Source organism: Hylaeus volcanicus, chromosome 8 (assembly GCF_026283585.1).
Source record: "Hylaeus volcanicus isolate JK05 chromosome 8, UHH_iyHylVolc1.0_haploid, whole genome shotgun sequence".
Taxonomy (NCBI): Eukaryota; Metazoa; Arthropoda; class Insecta; order Hymenoptera; family Colletidae; genus Hylaeus; species Hylaeus volcanicus.
Window position 1 is genome coordinate 968,855 of NC_071983.1, and position 26,012 is coordinate 994,866.

Genomic DNA, 26,012 nt, shown 5'->3' on the forward strand with positions numbered 1-26,012 from the left:
TTGTAGTCGCATTCTCAACAGGGAACAGTAACTTTTTCATTGCAAATGTTGCAAGTGTGTCAACACAAGAAAGAAAGAGCTAGAAGTAGCAGTAGACATTTTCAATATTTTGCCCGATAGTTTTGGATCGCGTGCGTCTTTATCAAAGCACACGTAAGTAGACAATATTATATTGTAAATACCTTTGATCCATTTGGAGAATAGTGTATTCCTTGTCACGTAAATATAATAAATATTTATTAGGCAATAAGACTTCCTTCGATTTACAACACAATCTATTTTTCTCCATTGTAATCATTATATTTCGTTATAGTTAATAACATTTCGTGTTTGGTAATTTTAAGATTATATTATTTATAGATTCACATCTTCTGATTGCTTTCATTTTGTTCGTTTATATTTTTTTATACACAATTATTAACATTCATCATACGATATTTGATTTTTTATTGCATATGCAAATACATCTGAAACACGCATTATATTCTGCACTTGTCATTTAATAATATTTAATCATTCTGGTTTCAGCAACATTCTTATTGTGATCAATTATTTCAAAACAAACCAAACATGACGGAGGACATGTTAGGTGCAGATATTTGTAGGGTCTGTCGGTCTGAAGGCCTAGCAGATAGACCTTTGTTTCACCCATGCATTTGCACGGGCAGCATTAAATGGATACATCAAGAATGTCTAGTACAATGGATGCGTTATTCACGCAAAGAATACTGTGAACTTTGTGGATATCGTTTTTCATTTACTCCAATCTATAGTCCAGACATGCCACGTCGTTTACCATTAAGAGATGTTATCGATGGATTATTGTCCAGTGTTGTAACAGCAGTCAAATATTGGCTGCACTATTCTTTGGTAGCAATCGCGTGGCTTTGTATTGTTCCATTAACTGCCTGTCGAACGTATAGAGCTTTATTTAGTGGACCCCTTGACCTAGTTCGAGTAAGTATTTTGCATAATTAAAACATATATTATAATTTTAACATGTCATAGCAAAACTGGTATATTATATTTTGTTTATAGATAATGTCATTACCAATGGATATACTATCTGCAGAAAATGTATCTTCGGATGTATTTCATGGTTGTTTTGTTGTTACTTGCACACTATTTGCATTTATTGGTTTGGTATGGTTAAGGGAACAAATTTTACATGCTGGTGGTCCTGATTGGCTCGAAAGAAACAATATACAGTTACCCCCTGTTGATAATCCAGCACACGTAGAAGTTCCTGCAATGCGGCTTCATGAACTAAGAGTCATTATTCAGCAAGGGTTTCACAATAATAATAATGTTCCACCTTTTGTCGACGAACCACCTGTTCCAGCTGAAAATCCAAACAATGATGATCCAGGAAATGCAGAAGGACATAGAGTAGAAGAAAATAATTTAGTAGATAATCAGAGGATAGGTGAAGCTGAAGAGATTGGTAGATATATTGAACCACAAATAGTCCCCAGAAATGGAGAACAACAGATAGAACAACTTCCTAGAGATATGGAACCGCCTGTAGCTCCCAGAGATGTAGAGCCACTAATACCCCCTAGAGACATGGAAGCAGCTGTGCCTCCTAGAGATGTCGAACAACCAATACCTCCAAGAGACGAGCTTATAGTGGGTGGTGAACAAGCAAATGCAAGAGCTGGTGAAGGTTGGAGAGATCAAGTACAAGGTCAAGCACAAGGTGAAGCTGAAGAGGCAAACTGGAATCCAATGGAATGGGACAGACCTGCAGAGGAATTAACTTGGGAACGTCTTTTAGGCTTAGATGGTTCTCTCGTTTTCCTTGAACATGTATTCTGGGTTGTTTCGCTAAATACCCTCTTTATTATGGTATCTATTTGTATATTTTAGATTGAACAAAATATTAAATAATTAATTTCTTCGTATTTCTATGATTCAAAATGTTATTCTTTTTCTTTCAGGTTTTTGCTTTTTGTCCATACCATATTGGTAGCTTCGCGATAGCAGGATTAGGATTACAAGAGTATGTAGCAGCATCACATTTTGAAGGATTAGTAACTACACTGTGTGGTTACTGCGTCATTGGAGTTTGTTTGGTAGTTCTTCATACACTCGTGGCTCTTTTAGGTTTCCAACGCTCTCAGCGTATATTAGGCTTGTGTTACGTTATAGTAAAAGTTTCTTTACTATCTGTCGTTGAGATAGGTGTACTTCCTTTGGTCTGTGGGTGGTGGATAGATATTTGCTCGTTAGCAATGTTTGATGCTACACTTAGAGATAGAGAATCTTTGTTTAGTCTAGCTCCTGGCACTTCAATGTTTATTCATTGGTTGGTTGGAATGGTTTATATATATTATTTTGCTTCGTTTATTCTGTTATTACGAGAACTATTACGGCCAGGAGTATTGTGGTTTTTGAGAAACTTAAACGATCCCGATTTTTCTCCTATCCAAGAGATGATACATCTTCCAATTTTAAGACACGTAAGAAGACTAGTGGCATCTGCAGTAATATTTGGGACAGCTATTTTGTTAATGTTATGGTTGCCAGTGAAACTTTTAAGATGGGCATGGCCAGGATTTTTGCCATACACAGTGATGGTTCAAAGTGAAGCTCATGTAAGAAATTAAAACAATATTTTTCTTCTGATAATATTACGATCATTATTTAATTGTTTACTCTGTTTTTAAATTAGCCCAGCGAATTATCTTTGGAATTATTATTATTACAAGTAATTCTTCCTGCATTATTGGAGCAATCTCATACACGCACATGGTTGAAAGCTCTGATAAGAGGCTGGTGTCAAGTAGTGGCCTGGATGTTAGATCTTCAATCGTATCTCCTAAGAGATCAAACCGAAGATCCAGGACCAGCAGTAATCGAAGAACCGCAACACCCAGATTTAGGTGCTGCCCATCAGGCACTACTACATAGAGAAGGACCAACAGGTTTCCAACCGTATATTAGACCACGTTGGTTCCCTGCTCGGCTAGTTGGTCTTTTGTTCTGTGTATGTATTTCACTTGTTATTGCCAGTTTAATTGCAATAACTCTCCCTGTTTGGCTTGGACGTAGAGTAATGGCATTGTGGATGGTCGGAGCTCCAGCTCCGTCTCCGCCGGTATTACTACCTACTTTCAGCGGGTCCGGTAAGTTTGTTTTCTACATAGAATCTCAATATTTTCTTTCTTTTTCTTTTTAACAATCATGTGTCTTTGTTCATTTTTCAGAAACGAATGAAGCCGTAGTTGCTTTGTCTGGACGAGTACACGAGGTGTATACAATAGCTTGTGGAACGTATGTATGTTTGGCCGCGGGAAGAGGATTAGCGTTAGCGTTCTCGTGGCTACCTCGAGGACGAAGAGCGGTCTTAGATAGAGTAAAACACTGGGCAATAATAGGCGTTAAGGCATCAGTTGCATTTTTCCTACTTCTTGGCCTAATACCGCTCTTGTTTGGTCTTCTTCTTGAATTAGTCGTCGTAGTACCTTTACGTGTACCATTAGAACAGAATCCTATATTGTTCATTTGGCAAGATTGGGCTCTCGGTGTATTATACACAAAAATAGCGACAGCTATCACGATGATGGGACCGGATTGGAGAATTCGTATGGCCATTGAAAGAGCATACAACGACGGCATTAGGGAAATTGATTTGAAATTCATCATTACAGAATTGGCAGCACCGGTAATATGTTGCTTCGGTCTTGCTTTAGCCGTTCCCTATGCAGTGGCCTACGGAATAGTCCCACTTGTGATTACGCATTTAGAAATACAAATTCTTATTGCCAGACATTTGTATCCTTTCCTTGTGCTAGTGAACTTGCTGTATATTGCTATTTATTTTCAAATTCGCCAATTCAAAAAACTTTACGAACATATAAAGAATGACAAATATCTCGTGGGACAAAGACTAGTGAACTATGAACATCGGAATAAATCTCAGTCACAAGCATCAGACTAACGCCGTGTTAGTATAATTGTTTCTCAATGGTGATATCAAATTAATGAAAAATTTCTTTAATATATATTCATTATCGCGCTTAATAATAACAGACATTATCATATGTTGATTATGCTTTAATTTTTACTATAACTTATTAATGTGAGCGATACTGAATTAATTAAAAAGACTGTCGTTCAATGCATCGCCTTTCCCGTTTGATACATTGCATATGATTGATATTTTTTATCTAATTTGCAAAAACAAATTGTTTCCAAGTAATAATGAACATCTTGCGCGATAACGGGCGGATATGATTTAGGAAATCTCAAACTCAACGTTATTCGTTCATTGTCGATCAAATTAATCATTTTTTAAGTAAGTCATAAATTGAAATTTTCAACTTTATAGATACAATGTATAAAGCTTAATTAGACTCTAATCGACTCCTTAGAAGAATAGATTTCCTGATAAGAACTATTGTGAAAGTAAATCTACATTTTAATTGAAAACTTGTTAGTAACAAATTAACGTAATCGTATTTTGTTGTACAAAATTAAGATATAAAATCGATTTAAATGAAAATAGAAAATATCTATACTTTCATTATAATAAAGAAATACGTATTTCCTGAAAATCCTCCCATTGTTTTTTGTTTATAAATCACAAAATACTATTTACCATTGGACGTTAAATGTTCGTTATAATTTCCAGTCGTACGAAATTTACGTCATAGATAGCCGCGTATTAATATGAACATAGTACATTTTTAAAAAATTACAAAATTTTTAAACTCATTATGTGAAATCATTTTTATATAAAAATACAATTATCAACAAATAGTTGGAGTTAATTAGTCCGTATATATTCAAAATATATATTTTGGGTATGGTATGCATAATTTTATGTACAAAGTTAGATATAAGTAAGAACTATTTATTTGTATACATACCAATCGTTTAAAGATTAACAAAATTATATGATCATTGAAAATGTAAAGACGTTTTCGCGATGTACTTTAAAACATTATCGAAATAAAGAAAATCCTTGCAAAAAAATTTATTTTTAATCTGTTAGATATGTTGATTCCACTAAAATATGCATATATTCGAAATAGATCTAAATAACTTCTTGTTAAAAGAATATATAAAAAAGGTAATATAAATTTAATATTCACAGTCCAAATTGTCATTTTATATAAATGTTTATAGAAATAAAAATATGTTTACAATGATTTTTTATAATCTATTAGGTGCTTTGATTCTTTTAAAATATATTTACAAAATTAATGGACATTACTTCCAGTCAAAACAATGATTTAAGAAAAAATTACTAATAAAATAATATATATCTTCTATCCACAATCCAAAATATCGTGTCTATAAAAATGTCTCGAGTATAGAATTAAAAATATGTTTGCAATAGCTTTTCCAAATATAATGTACAACATAAACATGTTGTTATTATTATAATTTTGCTTCTTGATTTGGTGGTAAAAGAACACCTGTAAGCTTTAATAATGCAGGATCTGTTTCAATCCTCATATATAATAAAGTAAAAACAGTGATTACCTGAAAAATATTTAGCATATTAGTAACGCATAAATGAACTGTTTTTATCCATATTATGATGAAATGCGTATGTATTTTTATCTTACTTGAGTAATGGCAGGTTGCTTCCAAGTAATACTTATTGTCGGAACTGAACATTCTGTGGAATACTTAAAACTTTTCAAATTTTCTAATTCCATGAAGTAAACTCGTAATTTTATACCTACTTGGCAGAGTATAACGTCTATACTTTGTTCTTGTACATGTAATACAATACCCATAGTAACATGTGGCCCAGTTAAATTTACTAAATATGCAAAGTACAACTTACTACTCTCTTCTTGAGCTACTTTCGCATTGTACTTTTTTAAATTGCAATTTGCCGCTATACTATAACGATAGAAACAACAAATGTTAATTGAAAGGTTTTAGGTATTGTTACATTGATCGACTATTTCACACTCTTTTTAATTGACGTACTTCATGCATAGCTTTTCTGACCATTGTTCGGGTAGTGCCTCATTTCTTATGGTCGAATAAAGTAATCGATGTACCATACAATCGGCGTATCGTCTAATTGGAGAAGTAAAATGCGTATAAAACGGTACATTTAAAGCGTAATGTTTTAATTCCTCTTCCGTTAGAACAGTGGAAGAACATGTATAGGTTGCCCGCTGAAAATACACAACTTATTCAAATCTTATGCATTAATAAAATCTCGCATACAATAATAATGAGAAAATAAAATGTCATACATTCATAGCCTTGGAACAAAGATTGTTGATAATCATTGTTGTACATTTTATTATAGTTTTAGTTTCGATACAGTCAGATTCCATCAATTCTTGCTCGTAACGTGTAATACTAGTATGTAAAGATGCAGATGATTCAATATTTAAATGAATTCCAAATTTTTGTAAAATGTTTTTGACCGAGTTCAGAAGATATTTCGACGGCTCTCTATGATTACGCAGTAAAGCAGTTTTAGGAATAGTATTATACAAATGAATGGCAACCGTCGTATTAGCTAGCAACATAAACTCTTCTATAAGCCTAAAATATACATACATAAACATTAATTTAAATAATCAGTTTAAAGTACTGACTTGATTATACAGTAATACTAATACCTGTTACTATCTTTTTGTTCTTCTATATAGTAAGATTTTGGTAAATTAGTAATTTTATCAATTATAACATGGAATTTTGGTTGATCTATTCGTAATGCACCGTTTGCAAATCTTTCATTACGCATCTGAATAGCTAAATCGTGTAAAATATTTACTTTTACTGACAAATCATTAGAATTAAAGTTCCCAATTATATTTAAAAAGTCACCAGGCCAATTATTTCCGGGATTTTCAATAAATTTCTGAGCATGTTGATAAGCCATTTGACAACACGATCTAATTACAGTTTTAGCAAAACGATGACTGACGATCTTTGCGTCTGGTGTAATTTCATAAATAACAGAAAATGCCAGCTTATCTTGACCAGGTAGTAAAGAACATACTTGGCATAGCTGTTTTGGTAACATATGATACACATTGTCGGTCATGTAAACAGTTGTTGCTCTTTTTGCGACTAGAATATCTAACAGAGATAAAAATTCTAAATAGTGAGTAACATCAGATATATGTACACCAATCTACAATAAAAAAAAAAGAATATGATGACCTTTTCCTATTACGATTAATCAATTATATATAAAAGACAAACTTATAAACTGAAAAAATTACTTCATAGTTTCCATTGTCCAAAAGTTTACAAGAAACTGCATCATCTAAATCAACAGCAGTATCGGGGTCAATAGTAAACACACATTCATGTCTCCAATCCTCTCTATCTTTTATGTCATTTTCTGTTAATACGTAATCGCTGTCTGGAAGACCTTTTATTACTTCCTGACTATAAGGTGTCACATCTAAATTATGTTCAAGTAATATTGCATTTGACTCTGTGGATATATCACCTGCAGTCCCAACTATCTTTACAATTTTCCTGTAATCATTTGTAGAGAAATATTAGGCTAACATATATTATAGTATACTAATGATCTTTACAGCTTTAAATATTTTAGACTAGTAAATAATTATCATACCCGATTGCAAATAGAGGTTTCACCCAACTAATTATAGCAGCTAAGAATAATTTATCTTGTAAATCATGTGTATTAAACTGTTTCGGTAGTGATTCTGGATATATTCTAAGTAAGGGTACCCGTTTATCTCTAGGATAGAAACATATAGATGAGCCCTGTTGTTTTAAATGCCCAATCGTCAATCTTGGATGTATTTTTTCTCGTATGCAAACAATGAAACCTGTTTTTCGTTTTTGTCCATCTGAATCTATTTGCCAATTTTCCAAAGGATTTATACAAGCTACAACATGGTCTCCATCTAAGGCTCGATTTCGGTCTCTCAAACCAATAATCAATAAATCACGTTTTTCATTGGGTAGAGATAAGTATGCATGCTTATAATACTTAGGATTAATGCGTAGATATCCTTCTACATACTCTACATTTGTTGGAGTTTCATTGTTTAATAGTTTATCAATTTGTTTTATAGGAATATGATCTGGAAATGTTTCCTGTTCTCTTAAAGCTTTTGGAATTTTCTTATCATTGGATTTTATGGAGAACCTCTGTTCTTTTGCTTCATTTTTAACAATTTCTTTAGTACACTGTGGCATTACATTATTCTCATTTTTACTAATTTTAGTATCAGGTTTTTTACGCGATTTGCGTCGATTTTTTTGAACAACAGCAGGCAGACTTGCTTCTTCGGACATAATGTCAAATTTTACACAAATTACTGGTTTAAATGTTCACAATATTTAACAGATAATTTACCTTACATAATCGTTATTTTATCGTATTCGCAAATATTATTTGGACACGTCGATAACAAACTACACACTTGGGTAGCGAGCAAAATAAAAAATGTAAATAGGTTATCTTATGATGATTTCACTCGATTTCAACGATAAGGAAGCGATATTACACCAAGTAAACACAAGCAAACTATATATATATATACCTTTGAATGACTCAATACACTTTAATATTAACAAAAATATAATCCGTTTAACAAAAATAATACTGCTTTCTTTTACTCGATATTACATATCAATATTTACATTTGACACGAACTTAAAGTAAGGTATACTTAAATTCGACAATTTATAGTTTGTGATTTACTTATTCCATTCTTAAGTACTTATTTAATTTATCCGAATTAATAAATTACAGGTATTTACATTTTTTTAATTTAAAAATCATGTTTTAAATGTCACACATACGATCGAGTTCGTTCATCCTTATCGTCTAAGGGGAAAATCACCAACAGCAACTACCCTTTCTACTTACTCGTCAAGACGTTTGATAGACATTTCATTATTTATTATTGGACCAGCGAATCAAAAAGAGAAGGGGTAGCCAACATTAGTGATTTTCTCCTCGGACGTGAAGAATTAAAGAACCCCAGTTTAGGCAACATTAACGTAACAAAATCTCTACGGAATCGCTAGAGAGAATCTCGAGCTGACAAGAAACTAAAGTGATGTATGTAGACTATATCCACTATATATCGTTAGCAAGCAGGGTGGTGCGAGGTGGTAGGTAGAAGAGTTATATGTATCTAAAACGCAGTGAACAAGCAAGGTTGTTTCGATCGGTATTAAAGGAAGACAGTAGCTCGCGCAGTCTGCCGAGAGACTGAGCTTCGAGAGGAACGGAGTAGAGTCAGCGAGGGAGGAACGAAGGTTTCGAGAGTGTATATAAGTTTCTAAATCGTGCGCGTTAAAGTTGACGAAGGAATCGTAAAATGTTCCACGTAAAAAGATTGACGAGATCGTCGATCGCCTTGAAACAAGTGCCAAACAATAATGACATTGTTCACAATACGTTGATACGTATCGTGCCGGCGTTTCAAGTACGTGGTTACGCCGATCATCAGATTCCAGAACGACTGAAGGATGTCCCCACAGACCCAAACCCAAAGTTCTTCGATATGGTCGAGTACTTTTTTCATCGTGCCTGTCAAATCGTCGAGGACAAACTAGTCGAGGATATCGGCAAACGTTCCAGGGTGACCGTTGAGGAGAGAAAGAAGAAAGTTAAGGGTATTCTGATGCTCATGGAGCCATGTGACCATATTCTTGAAACTTCTTTCCCCCTGAGACGCGACTCTGGCGATTATGAAATGATCACTGGCTACCGCGCACAGCATTCGACCCATCGAACACCATGCAAAGGAGGTAAATTCACTCACGCCCGTTCGAATATCACCATGATATCGCGCCTAGATAAATTCCGTTTCAACCGTTGCTTGCACGATTAAATCAACCACCAAATTCGTACATCTATTTAATATCTATTTTTGTGTTTCGAGTTACTTCACTATTTATAACTTACCATAGAGAAGAGTGAGCGTGATTTCGTAAAATCATGCTTTCTACCGCGCGGTTGCCCCTAGTCACTTGAATTCGATTTAGTGGATACGTCAATTACGTCATCGAATGGCGACATCGCGAGGGACAAAAGATATCTTCAAAACGGACCAAATTTTCGTTGAATCGCGCGAACATATCGTCTATCGATTCATAAATATTCATATCTATTTCTCTGTTTAATTTTTGTATTTGCCTTAACTGGTTGACTACTTTTAAGTATTCGCTGTACGTATACGATTAGACTCGTGACACTTGTGTCGACTTTACGGCTTCGTGCATACGTTACGACGCGGTTTTAACCTCGATTCTGGAAGATCAGATTATCGAGAGCATAACTCTGACAAGTAGCGAAATTTTTCGATCATTACTTGCGATGTTTTTTTCAGTTAAGCAATCTTCACAGAAGACTGAAAGATAAACTATAATTTCGTTGTTATATGGCGTATTGAGTGTCGGCGGTATAAATCTAACAATAAGAACAAATAAGAAATTGAACTACACCACGATTTTACGTCCTCACAAAAACATTTGTGAAATGATAGTACAGCTAATTTTCTTTTTCCGGACTTATCCAGACAATTTTTCTGGAATTATTCAGACTGGAAAATGATAAAACTAACAAGTAGTAATTGCATTTCAACGAGTCACAATTAAATGAACAAGGATGATAACGCGCAAACATTTACGTTCGGCCTGTACATGAAAACACTGTTACCCAGGGAGATTATATTACGCCGATTAAGCACTCACACGTTTATGATATTAAATATGTCGGGCCAATTTAATTTTTTGAACGACACTACGCTAATTAACTGTAAAGGCTATAGCACGCGAACATTTGCGTTTGTATTTTATTATCGAGCGTTTTAACGGTACTTTCGAAAGACGTGGGCCTCAAACGAAGAACTTCGATGATTCGAAAACAATGAACAAATGAACCATCGAATCCATTCGATACTTTTTATTTAATTGTGAATAAAATACTTCGCAATGAACTAAGAAAAATTCCATAAGATTCGTTGATAAAGTTATTATTAGTATACACATATCATCTCCTTGATGTAAATTTGTATAAGCTCGTCTTTAGTAATCACGTGTGGTATAGAAACGGTATATCTGTCTCACGAGCCAAGTAAACAGATTCCTTTTGACGACCGTTCCTTGTGATTGCTACATCGTCAATCGATTATCATAATCACTTTGTTTACTGTACAAAATGCATTGTTGATTGTCTTTTGTCTTGACAGGAATATTTAGAAAGCTTTTTATTTTGTCACGCGATGTTTCATAAACATTTTCGATTATGCGAGTATTTAAATTTCGCTAATAGTTCACAATTATTCTTATACGTACAAGCAGTTTTTTCTACACCGTGGACACGTTTACTGGCACGCCCGTCGCCTAATACATTGCCAGAAAGTAGCAACATTTAAGTATGTTTATCGGAGATGATTCACAGGACATATCGTATCGCTTTGCAGTTAAAATAAGGCGATACGAAGACTAACACGTCGATGCCAAGCTGTCTGCCTTTTTCTTCTTCCTTGCCAAGCATTAGCTAATCACATGATTTGCTATTTAATTCTAGAGTTTGGCAATTGCAAGTATCGTGCCAATGTCATGATGCATTAAGGTCAATGCTCTCGGCGTGGCAAACTCACGATTTTCTTATCTAACGAATACATTCGCCAATAACGAATAGAGAGCAAATGATTTCCCAGTCGAGCATTTTTATTGTATTCGTTCGTCTAATGTTTTCTTCGATTATGTCTCAAGATAATTTGCTCCCGTATATCTTGCGCAAATATTTAGCACACCTTCCAGTTGTTACTCGGGAATGCCATTAACGTGTTCGCACGAATACATAAGAACCGGTCGAAGTAACGTCGTACGGCTATTTTGCAACGATAACATTTGCGTAATATCAGCTGGTTTCGTTGATGGCCGATGGTTACGTCTTCTTTCCGCACTGATCGGTTTTCTAGAACAAAAATAGACGCGATGTTCTTACCCACCGCTGACGACGTCTGTCGATGCCTCTAACTTAATATTCAAACTTGAGGTTCGACAATCGTACTCGTACTATTCCATCATTTTACCATTTTTTATCATCTTTTTGCTTGGATAAAATTAATGTCATAGTAGTCACACGTTTCATCGTAGCACTTCCGGGAGAAAGCGGTCGCGTAATTCGTTTAAAAGAAACTGGAATGTTAATTTCAGACTTATTCTTTATTCGTTGAAATTAGCATTAATTACGGAATTCTTCCTATCGCTTAATTAAGCTTGCTTAGAGACAGTATGATCGACTGATAAATAATAGTAATCCGGGCTTAATCGAGATCACTTTGAGCACGGTTCTTATCAGTTATTTATATTCAACAGGTTTTATAAGTGTTCGTTTCGCAAGCACAGGTGTTCTACTATTTAAGTTCATGTTCAGGGTTATCGTTCTCCAAGCCAGATGCTATCAGAAATATTACAATGTCGTTTAATGCTTCTTTTTCAGGTATTCGTTTCTCGATGGACGTTTCGCGAGATGAGGTGAAGGCTTTGTCCGCGCTAATGACTTTCAAGTGCGCCTGTGTGGATGTTCCATTCGGCGGAGCTAAGGCTGGTATCAAGATTAATCCGAAACTATACTCTGAACACGAGCTGGAAAAGATTACGAGGAGATTCACGTTGGAGCTCGCGAAGAAAGGGTTCATCGGTAAGATTCCTGAATATTCGACATATTGTCCCCGAAGACCGCAAAGAAGAGAACAGAATCGAATAATCTTTAAAGAAATATTCACGGAGGCATTTCATATCTTCATCAAGATGCTCTGTAATCCTTTTGTTTTCACTGAATCGATAGCTAAATCTCCAGCACTTCAATTTTATCTGTTTATCCAAATGGATCGCGTGTATTGTCTATTTCGATAATTGATTAGTTTAGAAATTTGTATGCTCTTATAATTATTTCATGATTTGGTAGTAATAAGTAATATGTTTGTAGAAAGAGCAATTCAGGATCTGATAGATGCTTCTATTAGTGAGACATATCTGATAAACACTGTCTTAAATGTGATGTTTTTAATCATTTGGACAATCCACGGTTAATCGGTAATATATTGGCAGATAATTTATTTGAACAGATTATTCGAATAATTGATAGCGTCGATGCAGGATGTGCAAGATTAGGCTTAATCCATTAAGTCAGCCAGGTGATATAGAATGAAATGCAGTAGTATTATTCTGTGGACCAAAAGTATTTCTTATTACACAGAGGAGGGTTCGAATATATTAACAATTTTTATAGTATTCTTTTAAATAGCCTACTCTATAAACTAACCTTGAAGCATAATTATGAAGTTGAATAAAATACACATTTCGATTCAAAGGACCTGGTGTCGACGTACCTGCTCCCGACATGGGAACCGGAGAACGAGAAATGTCCTGGATCGCGGACACTTACGCGAAAACCATAGGCCACTTGGACATCAATGCTCACGCCTGCGTGACTGGAAAGCCTATCAACCAAGGTGGAATTCACGGACGTATATCCGCGACCGGTCGTGGTGTGTTTCACGGCCTGGAAAATTTCATCAACGAAGCCAATTATATGAGCATGATCGGTGAGTCGCGTTCAAGTATTTTCGTTTCGTAATTGTTCACCGCGAGGTTCGCTGTAAGGATTCGATCGATTCCAGGCACTACACCCGGCTGGGGAGGAAAAACATTCATTCTGCAAGGTTTCGGTAACGTTGGTTTGCATTCGATGCGTTACTTGCATCGTGCTGGTGCTACCTGCATAGGAGTGATTGAACACGATGGTGCTATTTGCAACCCAGAAGGCATCGACCCGAAAGTAAGTAACGCCCTTGGCCCACAAATGAACCGTTATGTCGATGACGTAATATCTTTAATGAGATTGTTCGTTCCTTAGCAACTGGAAGACTACCGTATAGAAAGTGGCACTATCGTGGGCTTCCCTGGTGCTAAGCCATACGAGGGTGAAAATCTCATGTTCGAGCCTTGTGATATATTTATACCCGCCGCTATTGAAAAAGTTATTACCAAGGATAACGCTGGTCGTATTCAGGTACATTTTCTCCTAGATCTCTATACAATATACAATATACGATATACTTGTATGTTTCGACGATTATTTATTTCTTCATTTATGCGTAGGCTAAAATTATAGCCGAAGCTGCCAACGGACCAACTACCCCGGCTGCCGATCAAATTTTAATCGACAGAAATATCCTCGTTATACCGGATTTGTACATCAACGCTGGTGGTGTTACAGTATCCTTCTTCGAATGGTTGAAGAATCTGAATCACGTGTCGTACGGTCGACTTACTTTCAAATACGAAAGGGAATCTAATTACCACCTATTAGGTACGTTTCTGTATTATCATCGCGATAATGCTGTATTATCCGATTAAATCTGAAATGGTATCGTAAATACATGTTCATATGTATTTGTAGAATCCGTGCAAGAGTCGTTAGAACGCAGGTTTGGCCGTGTCGGTGGCCGAATTCCTGTTACACCTTCCGAAGCGTTCCAGAAGCGTATCTCCGGTGCTTCCGAAAAAGACATTGTACATTCTGGTTTAGACTACACAATGGAAAGATCTGCTAGAGTAACTATCCTTCATTTTCTCATTCGACTGACAAACAATTTATCCTACTGTAATTAATCTCATATGTTATCTTCCTATTTTTTATAGGCTATCATGAAAACTGCCATGAAATTCAACCTAGGTTTGGACTTGAGGACAGCAGCTTACGCTAATTCGATTGAAAAGATATTTACAACTTATTCCGAAGCAGGTCTCGCATTTTAAGTATGAAGTATCTGAGTATAAACTTAAATCACATAAATCGAGGTCACTCGTGGAGCGATCGTAAAAAAAGTTATGAGCCAGTATTTTAAAATCTATTCACGATCTCTCACGGCTGGTGCTGCCCAATTACACAGACAAAAGACCAAAACTAACAGTGGAAATGTTTCGTGTACATCGTCGCGTGATAGAATTCTTGAATGCACCCTAATAATTTGCCTAACCCACGTATCTACACTCGGTTGAACAAACCTGACCGCACTACTATCTTACGAGAGGAATGTCAATTTCTAAATTCGATGCTTATACACATTTTTTATCAAAATAAAGTACAATAGTTGTACGCGCTCCTCTTTTCGAACAGTGCGGATAGATTTTGTTTTTAATCGAATGTACATATACGCTTGAGTCCGTGTAAGTACACGCACGCGTGCGGGCACGAGAAACTGTATTAATCGGATATTGGTACACAAAGTGATAGCCTGAAAAAAGTATTCACACTTGCTCTGCGAATCGAGTACGAGGTCAATCGATACATCGTTAGTGCATTTTTATATTTCACTTGTTATCCAATAGATTTTAATGTTTAAGGAGATTCATACAAAAATTGTTGAACCGAATTATTGTAAATTATAATTCTTTCGGACAAGTAATTTTACCGTATCGTATCTACGAGAAACGATTCGAAGATGTCATTCGCAACTGTGACTCGTTTCTGCGGAATCAAAGAGCGCGATGTCATACAGTAATATTGTTATACATTTCAAGCGTATGTCAATAAACATGTGCTCTTACTCAATTTCGTTCTTATTATTCGTTGATCCTTTTGGCTTGTGTTTCAATTTCTATAACGATAGAAAGTTTAATAGCTGTATCTGTTACGAAGACTGCACGTGTAAAATTGTAACTACAAACAGATTATTTCGTGTTTCGTAATTCACTTTTAAAGAACGTATGTGTCAATACGTGTTAAAGTATATAAGAATTGTATCAGTCTTTTCCAATCAACTGTTGACGCTATAGTAACACAACGGATCATCTATCTTCTTGCTACAAATATACATGTGACGTTTTCTGAAACTCTGCGCAATTTTGGACCGTGTACTAAATATAGGAGTGTTACAAACTCCACGTGCTCGATACGAGTATGCATAGAACGTGCAATCACGGAATATTTTTGTCGCCATTACGTAACGTCTGAGAACCACACGTACCGTTAGGCTGTTTTAAGAATTTCGATAGGGATAACAGATTTCGACGATATATCAATCAAATTATAAAAGGAAACATTCATCTCGACCAACGCTATAGGCTGCAGGGAATTGTAATCATGCGTCAAAACCTATTTTTCTTTACATTGTATAAACAAAATGCTCGTGATTCTATTTTTCTTTTCGTTCGGACATTTCATCCTGAATATTAGTTGAATATTGACATGATTGGTGTCACGTAGAAATGAAAAAACAAATGTTAGATATCGCGTGTTCCAGCAAACTGGTCGGCCGGCTACACGCGTTTCTATACTACTAGTTAGGGCGGCGGCCGTCATTGTATAAAGCGTCACGGGATCGCGGCATCGCCTTCATTCGACTTGTTAGTTCTTTCAACGGCACGTAACAATCAACACAAGGTGACTACGTGTTTCTCCCTTTGCACTTCATTTTTTTCCTCACGGGAAAAAAAATTAGGAACGAGGCGCCACCTTATCAGATGCACTTTCACAGTTACAATCTCGCTGATATCTCGTTATATTACTCGACATCCAGTTTCTCTGGTACATGACACAAATCTATCGCAAATCCAGTAAATACGGGGTCGTAAATAGTTGGTCGATCAATAGCGACGATGACTTTCGCCGAAAGTGGATAGATCACGTTTTTGACATTCCATTTTTATAAAAAAAAAAATTGGAGTATCACGTGTTTTCTCGGCAATGACGTTGCGATTGTGAGATCTACGTGGTTGTTTCAGTGAACGTTTAGTTTTCAGAAAACTATTATATCCAAACGAATGATTGATATCCTGCGTTAAGAAAATTATACGTTCTTGGCACATATTCATTTTTGAGTGAAGTGGTTGATTTCTCCTGCTGTTACACTCGTGTTACACACCAAGTATTTTTTCTAACGTAGGTGGCGAAATTCGAATCCCGCGTCAGCCCCATTGAAACTATTCCTATGGCAACTATAAGCAATGGGAACGGTTCAACGATACACATCAACACGCGGCCGGATGATATACAAACTCGCATCATCGGCGGTAAGTGATCGACGAGTTTGTTGTTTATCGAGGAGGGTGGAATCCTCCGATACAATAATTAGGAAAAAATTCACACAAGAAGTGAAATTACGCAAAAGTGAACGGAGCGTATGTAAATCTGTAACGAGTTGTATATGAGCGTGATTGGGACAATCAGTCATATTCGAATAGTCGATGTTGGTTTGTAAGTTAATGAAAATGTAGATAGAAAGAAAAAGTAATTACAAATTACAAGGATTTGGCTAAAATGCAATCTAAATGCAATAGGGAAAACTACTTTCTTCCTGGTCACCCCTTCTTTTAATGTTTTGGAAAACAAACAACATCAAAATTCAAGGAAACTAATTCTGTCGTATTTCCTCTATAGATTCCCAGTAATTAAATTTCCCTAAAAAAGGATAATATTACCCTACCAGCTGACAATGTGCCGATACGATTGAATATTTCACGAAGGGTGTCAAGTTATTCACCATAAAAATCGTCAAGAGTCCTCGAGCGTTCACGCTTACGTGGACGTGGCATTAAATTGGGCAGGATCGAAGTATCCATACCGCGAATCGAGCCGTGTCTGGTGTGACATAAAATATTACTTAAGTGTAAAGAAGGTCAAATATTCCTTTACGCGCGGTAAGTAATGTATCGGATTCGTGGGAATGGTAAAGGTCATCAATCATTTTGCAAACACTTCGTATCCTTAATCATTTAATAACATCGTAATCGCCATTGATGTTACGATAAATTATAATTACAAATTGTTACGCCGATTGAATTACGCGTGTTTCGTGAATGAGATTGTGTTCAATCGAGTAGAAACAATCTACCATTGTTCAGACGACCGTTTCGAAGAAATTGAAAGCTGAAAGCTCGTCTTTCCCGATCACTAGAAGACGTTCTTTACCTCATGCAGGTGAACTTGAGGTCTATAGCATTCACCTTGTATGTAGATTACGATGGCTGGACTATAAACACGTTTCGCGAGGTATTTCTAAGAATAAATCGATAGAAATATCTCGAGTAAAATTACATACGCCTACGACTGTGAGCGCCACCGTAGATGTATGGGAAGGAATACTGCGGTTGTCAGAAGAGTGAATCGTTATTATGCACTTGAGGTTGAAGAATAAACTCCTTCGTGCTCGCGCCTAGACACGATGGGTGTTACTTTCTTTGATGGACATCAATCTGTCTTGTAGCGAATGTAACGAATACTAAGAAATCAAGAAACTATTGGATACTTATAAATTGTCTAAAATTAGTGTGCATCGAAAACGATATTTTGAGTACGAAGGAGTCATTGTGGCTGCTATTAAACTGCTATAAAACATGCAGTTTCGATGATTTATGTTATACAGGAAATTGTAGAAATAACGTACTTCTCGCGTTCGATGTACGTTTTTTCGCGTTGTCGTGTCTCGCGAGTAAACACTGAACTTGATTCGATATTCATGAAGTTCCTACCAACAATAAATGTTTCATACATGTTTCCCCACGACTTTATACCGCGGAGACGCGTTCAGACAATTCCTATACAAGTTTGAAATTTCACGGTACGGTAAACTTTCTACCAGGTATTATCTTTGAATTTCGAAATCGATGTTATTCAAAAGTGAAGAATAAACCCGTTTAAAGGGAATTATCAATATGTGAAGTTTTTTAGTAACGTGATACTAGTTTATAATGTCGAAAGCAAACTTTATACAGGGTGTCCCAAAAATGTTGGAGTTCCTTGAAAGGGGTGGTTCGGGAGGTGATTTGAAACAACTTTTTCCTTTGCGAAAATGTCGGACGGGGCTTCGTTAAGCAGATATAAACAAAAAACCCCGACCAATCAGAGCGCGCGCATACCGTTGGAGCGGCCGTGCTAGCGAAGGCTACGCGCTAGGTGACCGCGTCAATGTCCTTCGTGCACGTCGAGTCACTTGTTCGCGTACGAGCGCGGCCGCCTACCGCGTAGCCTTCGCTACCGCGGCCGCTCCAACGGTATGCGCGCGCTCTGATTGGTCGGGGTTTTTTGTTTATATCTGCTTAACGAAGCCCCATCCGACATTTTCGCAAAGGAAAAAGTTGTTTCAAATCACCTCCCGAACCACCCCTTTCAAGGAACTCCAACATGTTTGGGACACCCTGTATAATAGCGGTTCTTGTGGCACTTTTGTATAGATAACTTTTACCTTGAAAACTTCTCTAAGAACTGTTTTCAGGCAACATATACGTTAGACCTATTACAATAAAGGTTTTAGTAAATAATTTAGACAGTAATTACAGAACTTTACACAAACATTTGAAGCATACATATAATAACCCCCTGACACATGGAACACTTTTCACGAATACAAAGTATTAAATTTTGCCCACTTTTTGCCTAATTGTAAGAACTAAGAAGTTTTACAAGTACGCGGCAAGTGGCATCTGATATTACTGTCTACGGTAAAATAGCACGAATGTGGAACATATTTGCATATACGTAACGAGGCAACATATGACCTCAATGCGTCAAAGGGTTAACGTGTACTATTTTCTGCCCAGACTCCATCCTCCACGAACAACGTGTAACCTGACAGCAAATACAGCAAACAAAAGACACAAAATCCATTCGTTTCCTTACAATGTTAATGCAATACAAATTACTGTAAAGTTTCTTTTAAATATTGCCAGAATCACTGCTATTTAAAAAAGTGTTCCACGTACATGGTAGTCCCTAATAACCGTGCATCGGTATAGAAAAAGTTGGGAAACACTGAGAGATAATTATCCTGACCAAGTAAAAGCTACGACTTCGTTCCAAGCCTAACATAGAAATGCCGATTGTCTAGAAATACCGCCCCTCGATTCCATCAGCAAGACGTAAAGGTAAAGGGGCGAGAAAGGAATAACCAGGGTGGGACTGGGAGTGGAAGGAAAAGAGGGAGCACAAAAGGGTGGGTGTGCGCATTTCGCGCATGTCGCTATGGCCAAAAAGAGACAAGGAGATGGGAGAAAGCGAGGACTTTCCATGTGGGTGGTTAAACATAGACTAGCCAGGCAACTACCCGTAGTGAATCGTGTGACGTGAATAACACGTTCGAGCTCGAGTTCGTCCTGCGTCATTTCGTTTCCCTGTGAAACAACCCCCTCTCGGTTTCCCAGAGAGTTCAGAGACACTTCGATGGATTCGTTTGGTTTACGCTCGATTGCCAAATAGAGTCGAATAATCGCCTCGAAATGACGAACGGTAAGCGGACTCCACGCATTACCAACCACCAGCCACCCTGCTATCTTGTATAGTAACACATTCGTCGATAGTCTCTTCTAATGTTTCCTTCATCGAAATTCGCGTCATTTCTCAGTTTTATTCGACGTGACTCATTGGGTTTTCCCTATGGAAACAATTTGTTGGCCATGTAATTATTAGAAAGATGTCCCGGTTAAGCAATGTGACTTATATGCTAGTATGTATACAAAACGTTGTTTGTCGTTTAGTTCGATATAACGTGGAACATTACCGTATCGTCAAATTCCGTCTTGATCTAAAGCTTCGTATCGAATAATAATTTTCTGAATGTAGGTTGTATACACAATATGTATGTATCGATCTGCGCGTTAACAGGTCGAAGGTATTTCTAAAATCAATGGCAAAACTGAACACTGGTATAAACATGTCAGCGACGTTATCCTGAACAGAAGGAAAAGAAAAATGATTCGAAAGCTGGATTGAACATTTTCGTGGATCAATGGAATGGCTACGCAACGCCAAGTATCTCAACAGGTCGTTTCCTTTTTGAGAATGTTGTTTAAGGAAATAGATGTCTGACATTGACAACGAGCCAATTGTTCGAGTGCAGGTGAATTAATGAAAGCACGCAACGGTCTATCTCTTGGTGATCTAAACCACTCGAATAAGTCACGCCATTAGAAACAGAGCTCTGTTTATGTCAATTGTTAACTTTTCGTTCGATGGAAGATGGCCAAAGATAAAATACTATCTCATCGAGACTACTTAATAATAGAAATATTCATTAGGCACTTGGAAAATGGGAATCGATCCAAGAGGTCGCATTGCGCTCGAAAATTTATGGAATAAAATGCATTTCTCCATAAAGAGTTTTTAATCAAATACTTCTGTAATCCCATCAGAGTGCTCTGAATCTTCATTCGTAAATGACATCAAAACTTGGCTCAGAAACTTCAAGTAATCGATAAATAAAGCTCCGTTGTATTTTCGAAAATGTTGTTAAGGGCGCCGAAGAGAAAGAGTACGAAACAAACTTGTTCATGTAGCTAGGCCAAGTGATCCTCGAATATCTTCTATTCGAGTGGACACTTGTCCCGATCTTTAACCTGTACTCGAAGACACCTGGTCGCTTCATTGTTCACGCCAGGTAAATTGAGCGATCTAGGATGATTTCATCCCAGATAGCCAACACTAGAAGTCACTTTATACTCCGTTCATTAGCTGGTAACGATTAATCGATAAAACGAGCAGTTCATAATCTGCCAGCGTAAAAATAAACGATGACTCGTAATCGAAGCTTAAGCGTAATAATTATACGATGTTATTCCAAGAATTTGATCAAAGACCATTTATTCATGGTCCTCTACGATCTTCTTTATTGTATTATAATTAAATAATTTGAAACGATAGGAACGATACAGAATAAACTACTTGGAATAATATCTAGTACATAATTAAATTTGAAAAGTGAAAATAATGATTAGATTACAAGTAGGTTAGAGTGTACAGATTAAATTCCAATGTTTCAGCGGAAGACAGTGTACAAGAAAACACTAACACCTGCAGAAATATACTGGTGGCATTGTCATGGATTGTTGTGATCCTGACGATGCCGTTTTCCCTGTTCATCTGCTTCAAGGTAAGATAGGAAAGTTTATATGTAATTATTTCTCCTACTTTGCCTCGAGCTGTCTTACTCGATCTTTGGCAAATTTTCCATCGACTACAGTGGAGCATCTGGACTTATCAGAACCTTTAACTAAATTAGTTTCATTATTTTGAGGGTCTTTTTCATGGAAAAAAAATGTTTTAAAAAAATGACAATAACACGACCATTCTGCAAATAATCTCACGTTCTTTTCCGCTTATGCATAGTAGTTTAATTAAAAAATCAGTAGGTAACGAGTTATCCACCCTGAAATTGAAGCTTCGTTAATATAAGAAAAACACATAATCAACGAACAACAACTTCCGCGTTACGTTTAATTCCCTAGGTGGTACAGGAATACGAAAGAGCTGTGATATTTCGTCTGGGACGTCTCCTTTCAGGCGGCGCTAAAGGACCCGGTAAAATCTTTAATACATTTCTTTTCTAACGCGATTACAAGTCTCTTATCGTTGTTGGATTGATATGATAAATTATCAAATTTATAATACAATTATATAATTCTAGGTATCTTCTTCATCCTTCCTTGCGTGGACAACTACGCTCGCGTCGACCTACGAACACGGACCTACGACGTTCCTCCTCAAGAGGTAAATCGATACAAAATAGTTGCATCGTTTGTATTACAACTCGAACGAGAAAGTAAGATTCTCTCTGTCACCAGGTGTTGACGAAAGACAGTGTGACGGTGTCCGTTGATGCGGTGGTCTACTATCGCGTGAACAACGCGACGATTTCGATCGCGAACGTCGAGAACGCTCACCATAGCACCAGACTACTGGCTCAGACCACGCTTCGGAACACCATGGGAACCAGACCGCTTCACGAGATCCTCAGCGAGCGTGAAACTATCTCAGGAAACATGCAGGTAACAGTTTCGAGTTAAACTGCGTTTACAGTACACCGGTGACAAGTGTTTGACGATCGTATTTCAACCACCAGGTGTCTTTGGACGAAGCTACCGACACATGGGGAATTAAAGTCGAACGGGTTGAAATGTAAGTAAATGTAAATTAACGTAACGAAACGTAATATATAAAAGCTGCGCACATTAATGAAAACTGAAAAAAATAAGAGCTGGTCATATAATTTTGTTACCGAGTACTCGTGTACTTGTTTACACGTTTCTTAAATTTCTTCTATAGCAAAGACGTGAGGCTACCAGTCCAGTTGCAGAGAGCCATGGCCGCTGAAGCGGAAGCCGCTCGTGAAGCTCGTGCAAAGGTTCGTCTGACTTTAAGTCATCACTTCTGTAACTTTTTACAAAATATAAGCTCACGAAAGTTTGCCGTTTTATCCAGTTTTTATGAAAACTACCTTCACCTTCTGCCTTCAGGTAATCGCAGCTGAAGGTGAACAGAAAGCTAGCCGTGCATTGAGAGAAGCTTCGGAGGTGATCGGAGACTCTCCTGCCGCGTTGCAGCTACGCTACTTACAGGTATGTTCGAATCGAACACGTTGTCAAGTACTAGGTCGTTCAACTAAATGGGATTGATTTTTTAAAACGTGGACTGTATTAATAAATTAGCTATGATATACGTCAAACTTCAAGGTAATCACTATTGACTTGTATACATCTATGACAGTATTCAAGTAATTATTTCATAGCCTGTTCTAAAGAGGCGATATAAAAAATTTATAATTAGGATATAAATCTCTTCATCGATGAGAAATTCGACATTCCAGGGTTGTTCCTCGCTTGATAATACTTGCACTTTACTTACTTCTTTCAACAACTGTGGACGATATCAAACGATATCTGAAACATGTTTGTACAAGGTTGTTTGTAATAATCTGTCAAGGTTTGTCCAAGGAACTTTGGAGGAAATTCAACAATCCCCTTTAATCCTGGACGACCTAGTACTTCTTAACAACCCTAGAATCAACTTATCCATAAAAGTATTTAATTTCTATCACTTTGATCGCCTTTATTAATTTATGATCCTATTTCTTTCAGACACTGAACACCATTTCAGCGGAGAAAAACTCGACAATCGTGTTCCCGCTGCCGATCGATCTGTTGACTTACTTCATGAAAGCGGGTGATGCGAAGAATTCTTAATCACGGTAACATTCGTTACCTTCAAGCACTTCGTGAAGCCGAAACCCCGCGATGATCAGAGTAGCCGTACTCTCTCCATGTCCAAGGAAATTAAATTCATCGTTTCTTTCAGAATCGATTGATATTCGCGTCAATCCTGATTCGCAGCGGGGTCGCCGATATTTGACGAATCAGACTTTCAATCGTAGTACACTCACAGGCTATAAAATTAAACGATATTCGAAGGAAGTTCTATATCTACGAAAAAACACACGTATACACAAGATCTCGGTCAATTTCGAACAGTACAATCATTCGAGAAGTTCTTTCGATCTAATATTATTCTATTTATAAATCAATCTTGAACTGACTCTAATTTCATTGATAATGCAAAAAGACTATCGCACTGTCACCGCACTACAGTTGACTATCGACCAATTTTCTAACACTCTGTATACTTTTTAAACTTTCACCCGTATTTTTATAACTCATTTACTTAATTTACTCGCGGGTACACGACCTATAGTTTATACAACGGCAATTTTTAATAAAAATAAGAACATATAGAAAAAAGAATATAACTACGGTGATTCAACGTGAGGTACAACTGTGTTTATTATTCTCTATAACGAGGTATAAAAAGTCTAGAGGAAAGTTAGTAGAGCAACTGCTCGCTGTTGTACATTCTAGTCATTGGATTCGGAAATTCGATAAGACAAGAATTATTGAAATTTGATTGATAAATAATCTAAGCGAAAAGAACCTAATTTATAAGTAAATGAAAACACTGGTAAGGAATTCGTGTATATTAAGTGTAATTGACACACTGTCCATTTATATCGACAGTTTCTTTTTTCTGCTATGTGAAGTCTGAGTGTATGTTCGTTCATGTAAAATAACATACGTAAACTGTGCTCAAATGTACCCTACGTACTCGGATGGCGATGAAATATTCGTTTCTTCGTCGATACGGAATCAATTGTCGCGACGATCGATCGAATCGTACAAGCTTTGTTTGCGTGTTTCGGAAAATCTTTAAACGGCCTTCGACGAGGTTTACCGATAAATACGTGAGTGGCGTGTTCCGTTAGGCGATAATCTCTGCTAAAAGCAAGGCGGCAAACATAAAATTAAAATAAACGTAAATTAAGATACATTAGAGAACAATTTACGATATTACTCTTACTCGTTCGATGATCATAAAATGTTGCTCGTGGAATGGAAATGGAAAATAATGAGAAGGATTCTCGAGAATTGGAAATCGTTTAGCGAAAATAAGTTTCAGGAGTTGAGTTGGGCAAAGAAGATTAAATGAAAGTATATCGGAGCGTTGAAAGATATTCACTTCCACTTATATGTATGTGTGTAAAATTCATTTCTAATTAATAGAGGAATAAGTGGAGCTCATCTTAAACTACAATAGAGAATAGTCGATCGAAATCGTGGAATCGAATTCGAATTCGCTTTCAACCGAGATTCTGCATTTTCTAACGATGAGAACTATACCTACCTCTGTGCTACGTACATGCTTCTACTTCTACTTGTGATACTATGTTACGTTAATGTAAACTTTTGAATCGATTTATAACATCTGCGGACTGTCGCAGACGGACAAAGTACGAATATATTTGCGAAACCATGATAATACCTTCGTGCCCACGGTATCGTTCACAATACGAACAAGTTTCGGACAATTTATATCATTATTACAATATCAGCAACATGCTTTCTTTCAAAGATCATTTTTAAACTTGATTGAAATTTAGTTTTGCAATTTCATTATATTTGCAACAAGAAAGACTGATTGCATTTAGATGTAGGCACGAGGGTGTTGACCCTGTTATTTTTTCTTCTAGCAACGTTAGCGCTCACATTTTAAACAATTTATTACTATCTCGAGCCGATGTTATACTCATATAGCGTTCGACATATGATAACGAAAAGCGATCGAACCTTCTTCACCGTTTACACCAACATGTCAATCCTTCTATCGACTTAAATGTGTGCGAATAAAAGTTGAAATTGTATCTCGTTATCTCTTTTCTACCTTCGAATTACCTGAAATAGTTACCTATTGA

General features: G+C 36.6%; 4 protein-coding genes across 8 annotated transcripts; 3 read left to right on the forward strand and 1 right to left on the reverse strand.

Annotated features, from left to right (window-relative positions):
- Nucleotides 1-10: 10 nt before the first annotated feature.
- Nucleotides 11-4,980, forward strand: LOC128881656 (E3 ubiquitin-protein ligase MARCHF6). The gene is made up of 6 exons (XM_054132939.1): nucleotides 11-153; nucleotides 529-957; nucleotides 1,039-1,848; nucleotides 1,941-2,597; nucleotides 2,675-3,128; nucleotides 3,210-4,980. Exons 2-6 carry the CDS (start codon nucleotides 571-573, stop codon nucleotides 3,941-3,943), a joined length of 3,042 nt encoding a protein of 1,013 aa, XP_053988914.1. The 5' UTR covers nucleotides 11-153; nucleotides 529-570; the 3' UTR covers nucleotides 3,944-4,980.
- A 127-nt stretch (nucleotides 4,981-5,107) lies between these two features.
- On the reverse strand, nucleotides 5,108-8,973 carry LOC128881657 (DIS3-like exonuclease 2). 2 transcript variants are annotated; one of them, XM_054132942.1, is made up of 8 exons: nucleotides 7,574-8,973; nucleotides 7,212-7,473; nucleotides 6,603-7,120; nucleotides 6,228-6,525; nucleotides 5,953-6,146; nucleotides 5,700-5,862; nucleotides 5,580-5,632; nucleotides 5,108-5,493 (listed from the first exon to the last, which is right to left on the reverse strand). In XM_054132942.1, exons 1-7 carry the CDS (start codon nucleotides 8,263-8,265, stop codon nucleotides 5,612-5,614), a joined length of 2,148 nt encoding a protein of 715 aa, XP_053988917.1. In that variant the 5' UTR covers nucleotides 8,266-8,973; the 3' UTR covers nucleotides 5,108-5,493; nucleotides 5,580-5,611. The 2 variants fall into 2 exon arrangements, with proteins under 2 accessions (XP_053988917.1, XP_053988916.1); XM_054132941.1 differs by having other exon boundaries at nucleotides 5,580-5,862.
- A 186-nt stretch (nucleotides 8,974-9,159) lies between these two features.
- Nucleotides 9,160-15,556, forward strand: LOC128881658 (glutamate dehydrogenase, mitochondrial). Its single transcript, XM_054132943.1, has 8 exons — nucleotides 9,160-9,732; nucleotides 12,437-12,637; nucleotides 13,311-13,544; nucleotides 13,620-13,777; nucleotides 13,856-14,011; nucleotides 14,101-14,311; nucleotides 14,402-14,556; nucleotides 14,644-15,556. Exons 1-8 carry the CDS (start codon nucleotides 9,300-9,302, stop codon nucleotides 14,758-14,760), a joined length of 1,665 nt encoding a protein of 554 aa, XP_053988918.1. The 5' UTR covers nucleotides 9,160-9,299; the 3' UTR covers nucleotides 14,761-15,556.
- Nucleotides 15,557-16,307: 751 nt separating this feature from the next.
- Nucleotides 16,308-25,961, forward strand: LOC128880977 (band 7 protein AGAP004871). 4 transcript variants are annotated; one of them, XM_054131594.1, is made up of 10 exons: nucleotides 16,308-16,387; nucleotides 16,890-17,016; nucleotides 21,757-21,866; nucleotides 22,222-22,294; nucleotides 22,401-22,483; nucleotides 22,558-22,761; nucleotides 22,836-22,891; nucleotides 23,039-23,117; nucleotides 23,230-23,331; nucleotides 23,851-25,961. In XM_054131594.1, the coding sequence occupies exons 2-10, from the start codon at nucleotides 16,935-16,937 to the stop codon at nucleotides 23,953-23,955; spliced, it is 894 nt and encodes a 297-aa protein (XP_053987569.1). In that variant the 5' UTR covers nucleotides 16,308-16,387; nucleotides 16,890-16,934; the 3' UTR covers nucleotides 23,956-25,961. The 4 variants fall into 4 exon arrangements, with proteins under 4 accessions (XP_053987569.1, XP_053987570.1, XP_053987571.1 ...); XM_054131595.1 differs by lacking the exon at nucleotides 16,308-16,387 and adding an exon at nucleotides 16,427-16,531; XM_054131596.1 differs by lacking the exons at nucleotides 16,308-16,387; nucleotides 16,890-17,016 and adding an exon at nucleotides 19,926-20,227.
- Nucleotides 25,962-26,012: the final 51 nt, after the last annotated feature.

What these genes read in the sequence shown, in the direction of transcription:
- LOC128880977 (XM_054131594.1), top strand. Translation starts at nt 16,935, where the DNA reads ATGGCAACTATAAGCAATGGGAACGGTTCAACGATACACATCAACACG. An exon ending in ACGACGTTCCTCCTCAAGAG is followed by an intron (nt 22,484 to 22,557) that starts GTAAATCGATAC and finishes CTCTGTCACCAG; the next exon opens with GTGTTGACGAAAGACAGTGT. An exon ending in AAAGTCGAACGGGTTGAAAT is followed by an intron (nt 22,892 to 23,038) that starts GTAAGTAAATGT and finishes TTTCTTCTATAG; the next exon opens with CAAAGACGTGAGGCTACCAG.
- LOC128881658 (XM_054132943.1), top strand. Translation starts at nt 9,300, where the DNA reads ATGTTCCACGTAAAAAGATTGACGAGATCGTCGATCGCCTTGAAACAA. An exon ending in CGCGAAGAAAGGGTTCATCG is followed by an intron (nt 12,638 to 13,310) that starts GTAAGATTCCTG and finishes TTCGATTCAAAG; the next exon opens with GACCTGGTGTCGACGTACCT. An exon ending in ATAACGCTGGTCGTATTCAG is followed by an intron (nt 14,012 to 14,100) that starts GTACATTTTCTC and finishes ATTTATGCGTAG; the next exon opens with GCTAAAATTATAGCCGAAGC.
- LOC128881657 (XM_054132941.1), bottom strand. Translation starts at nt 8,265, where the DNA reads ATGTCCGAAGAAGCAAGTCTGCCTGCTGTTGTTCAAAAAAATCGACGC. An exon ending in GAACAAAAAGATAGTAACAG is followed by an intron (nt 6,526 to 6,602) that starts GTATTAGTATTA and finishes TGTATATTTTAG; the next exon opens with GCTTATAGAAGAGTTTATGT. An exon ending in TTTGTTCCAAGGCTATGAAT is followed by an intron (nt 6,147 to 6,227) that starts GTATGACATTTT and finishes GTGTATTTTCAG; the next exon opens with CGGGCAACCTATACATGTTC.
- LOC128881656 (XM_054132939.1), top strand. Translation starts at nt 571, where the DNA reads ATGACGGAGGACATGTTAGGTGCAGATATTTGTAGGGTCTGTCGGTCT. An exon ending in TAAATACCCTCTTTATTATG is followed by an intron (nt 1,849 to 1,940) that starts GTATCTATTTGT and finishes TTTTTCTTTCAG; the next exon opens with GTTTTTGCTTTTTGTCCATA. An exon ending in ACCTACTTTCAGCGGGTCCG is followed by an intron (nt 3,129 to 3,209) that starts GTAAGTTTGTTT and finishes TTCATTTTTCAG; the next exon opens with AAACGAATGAAGCCGTAGTT.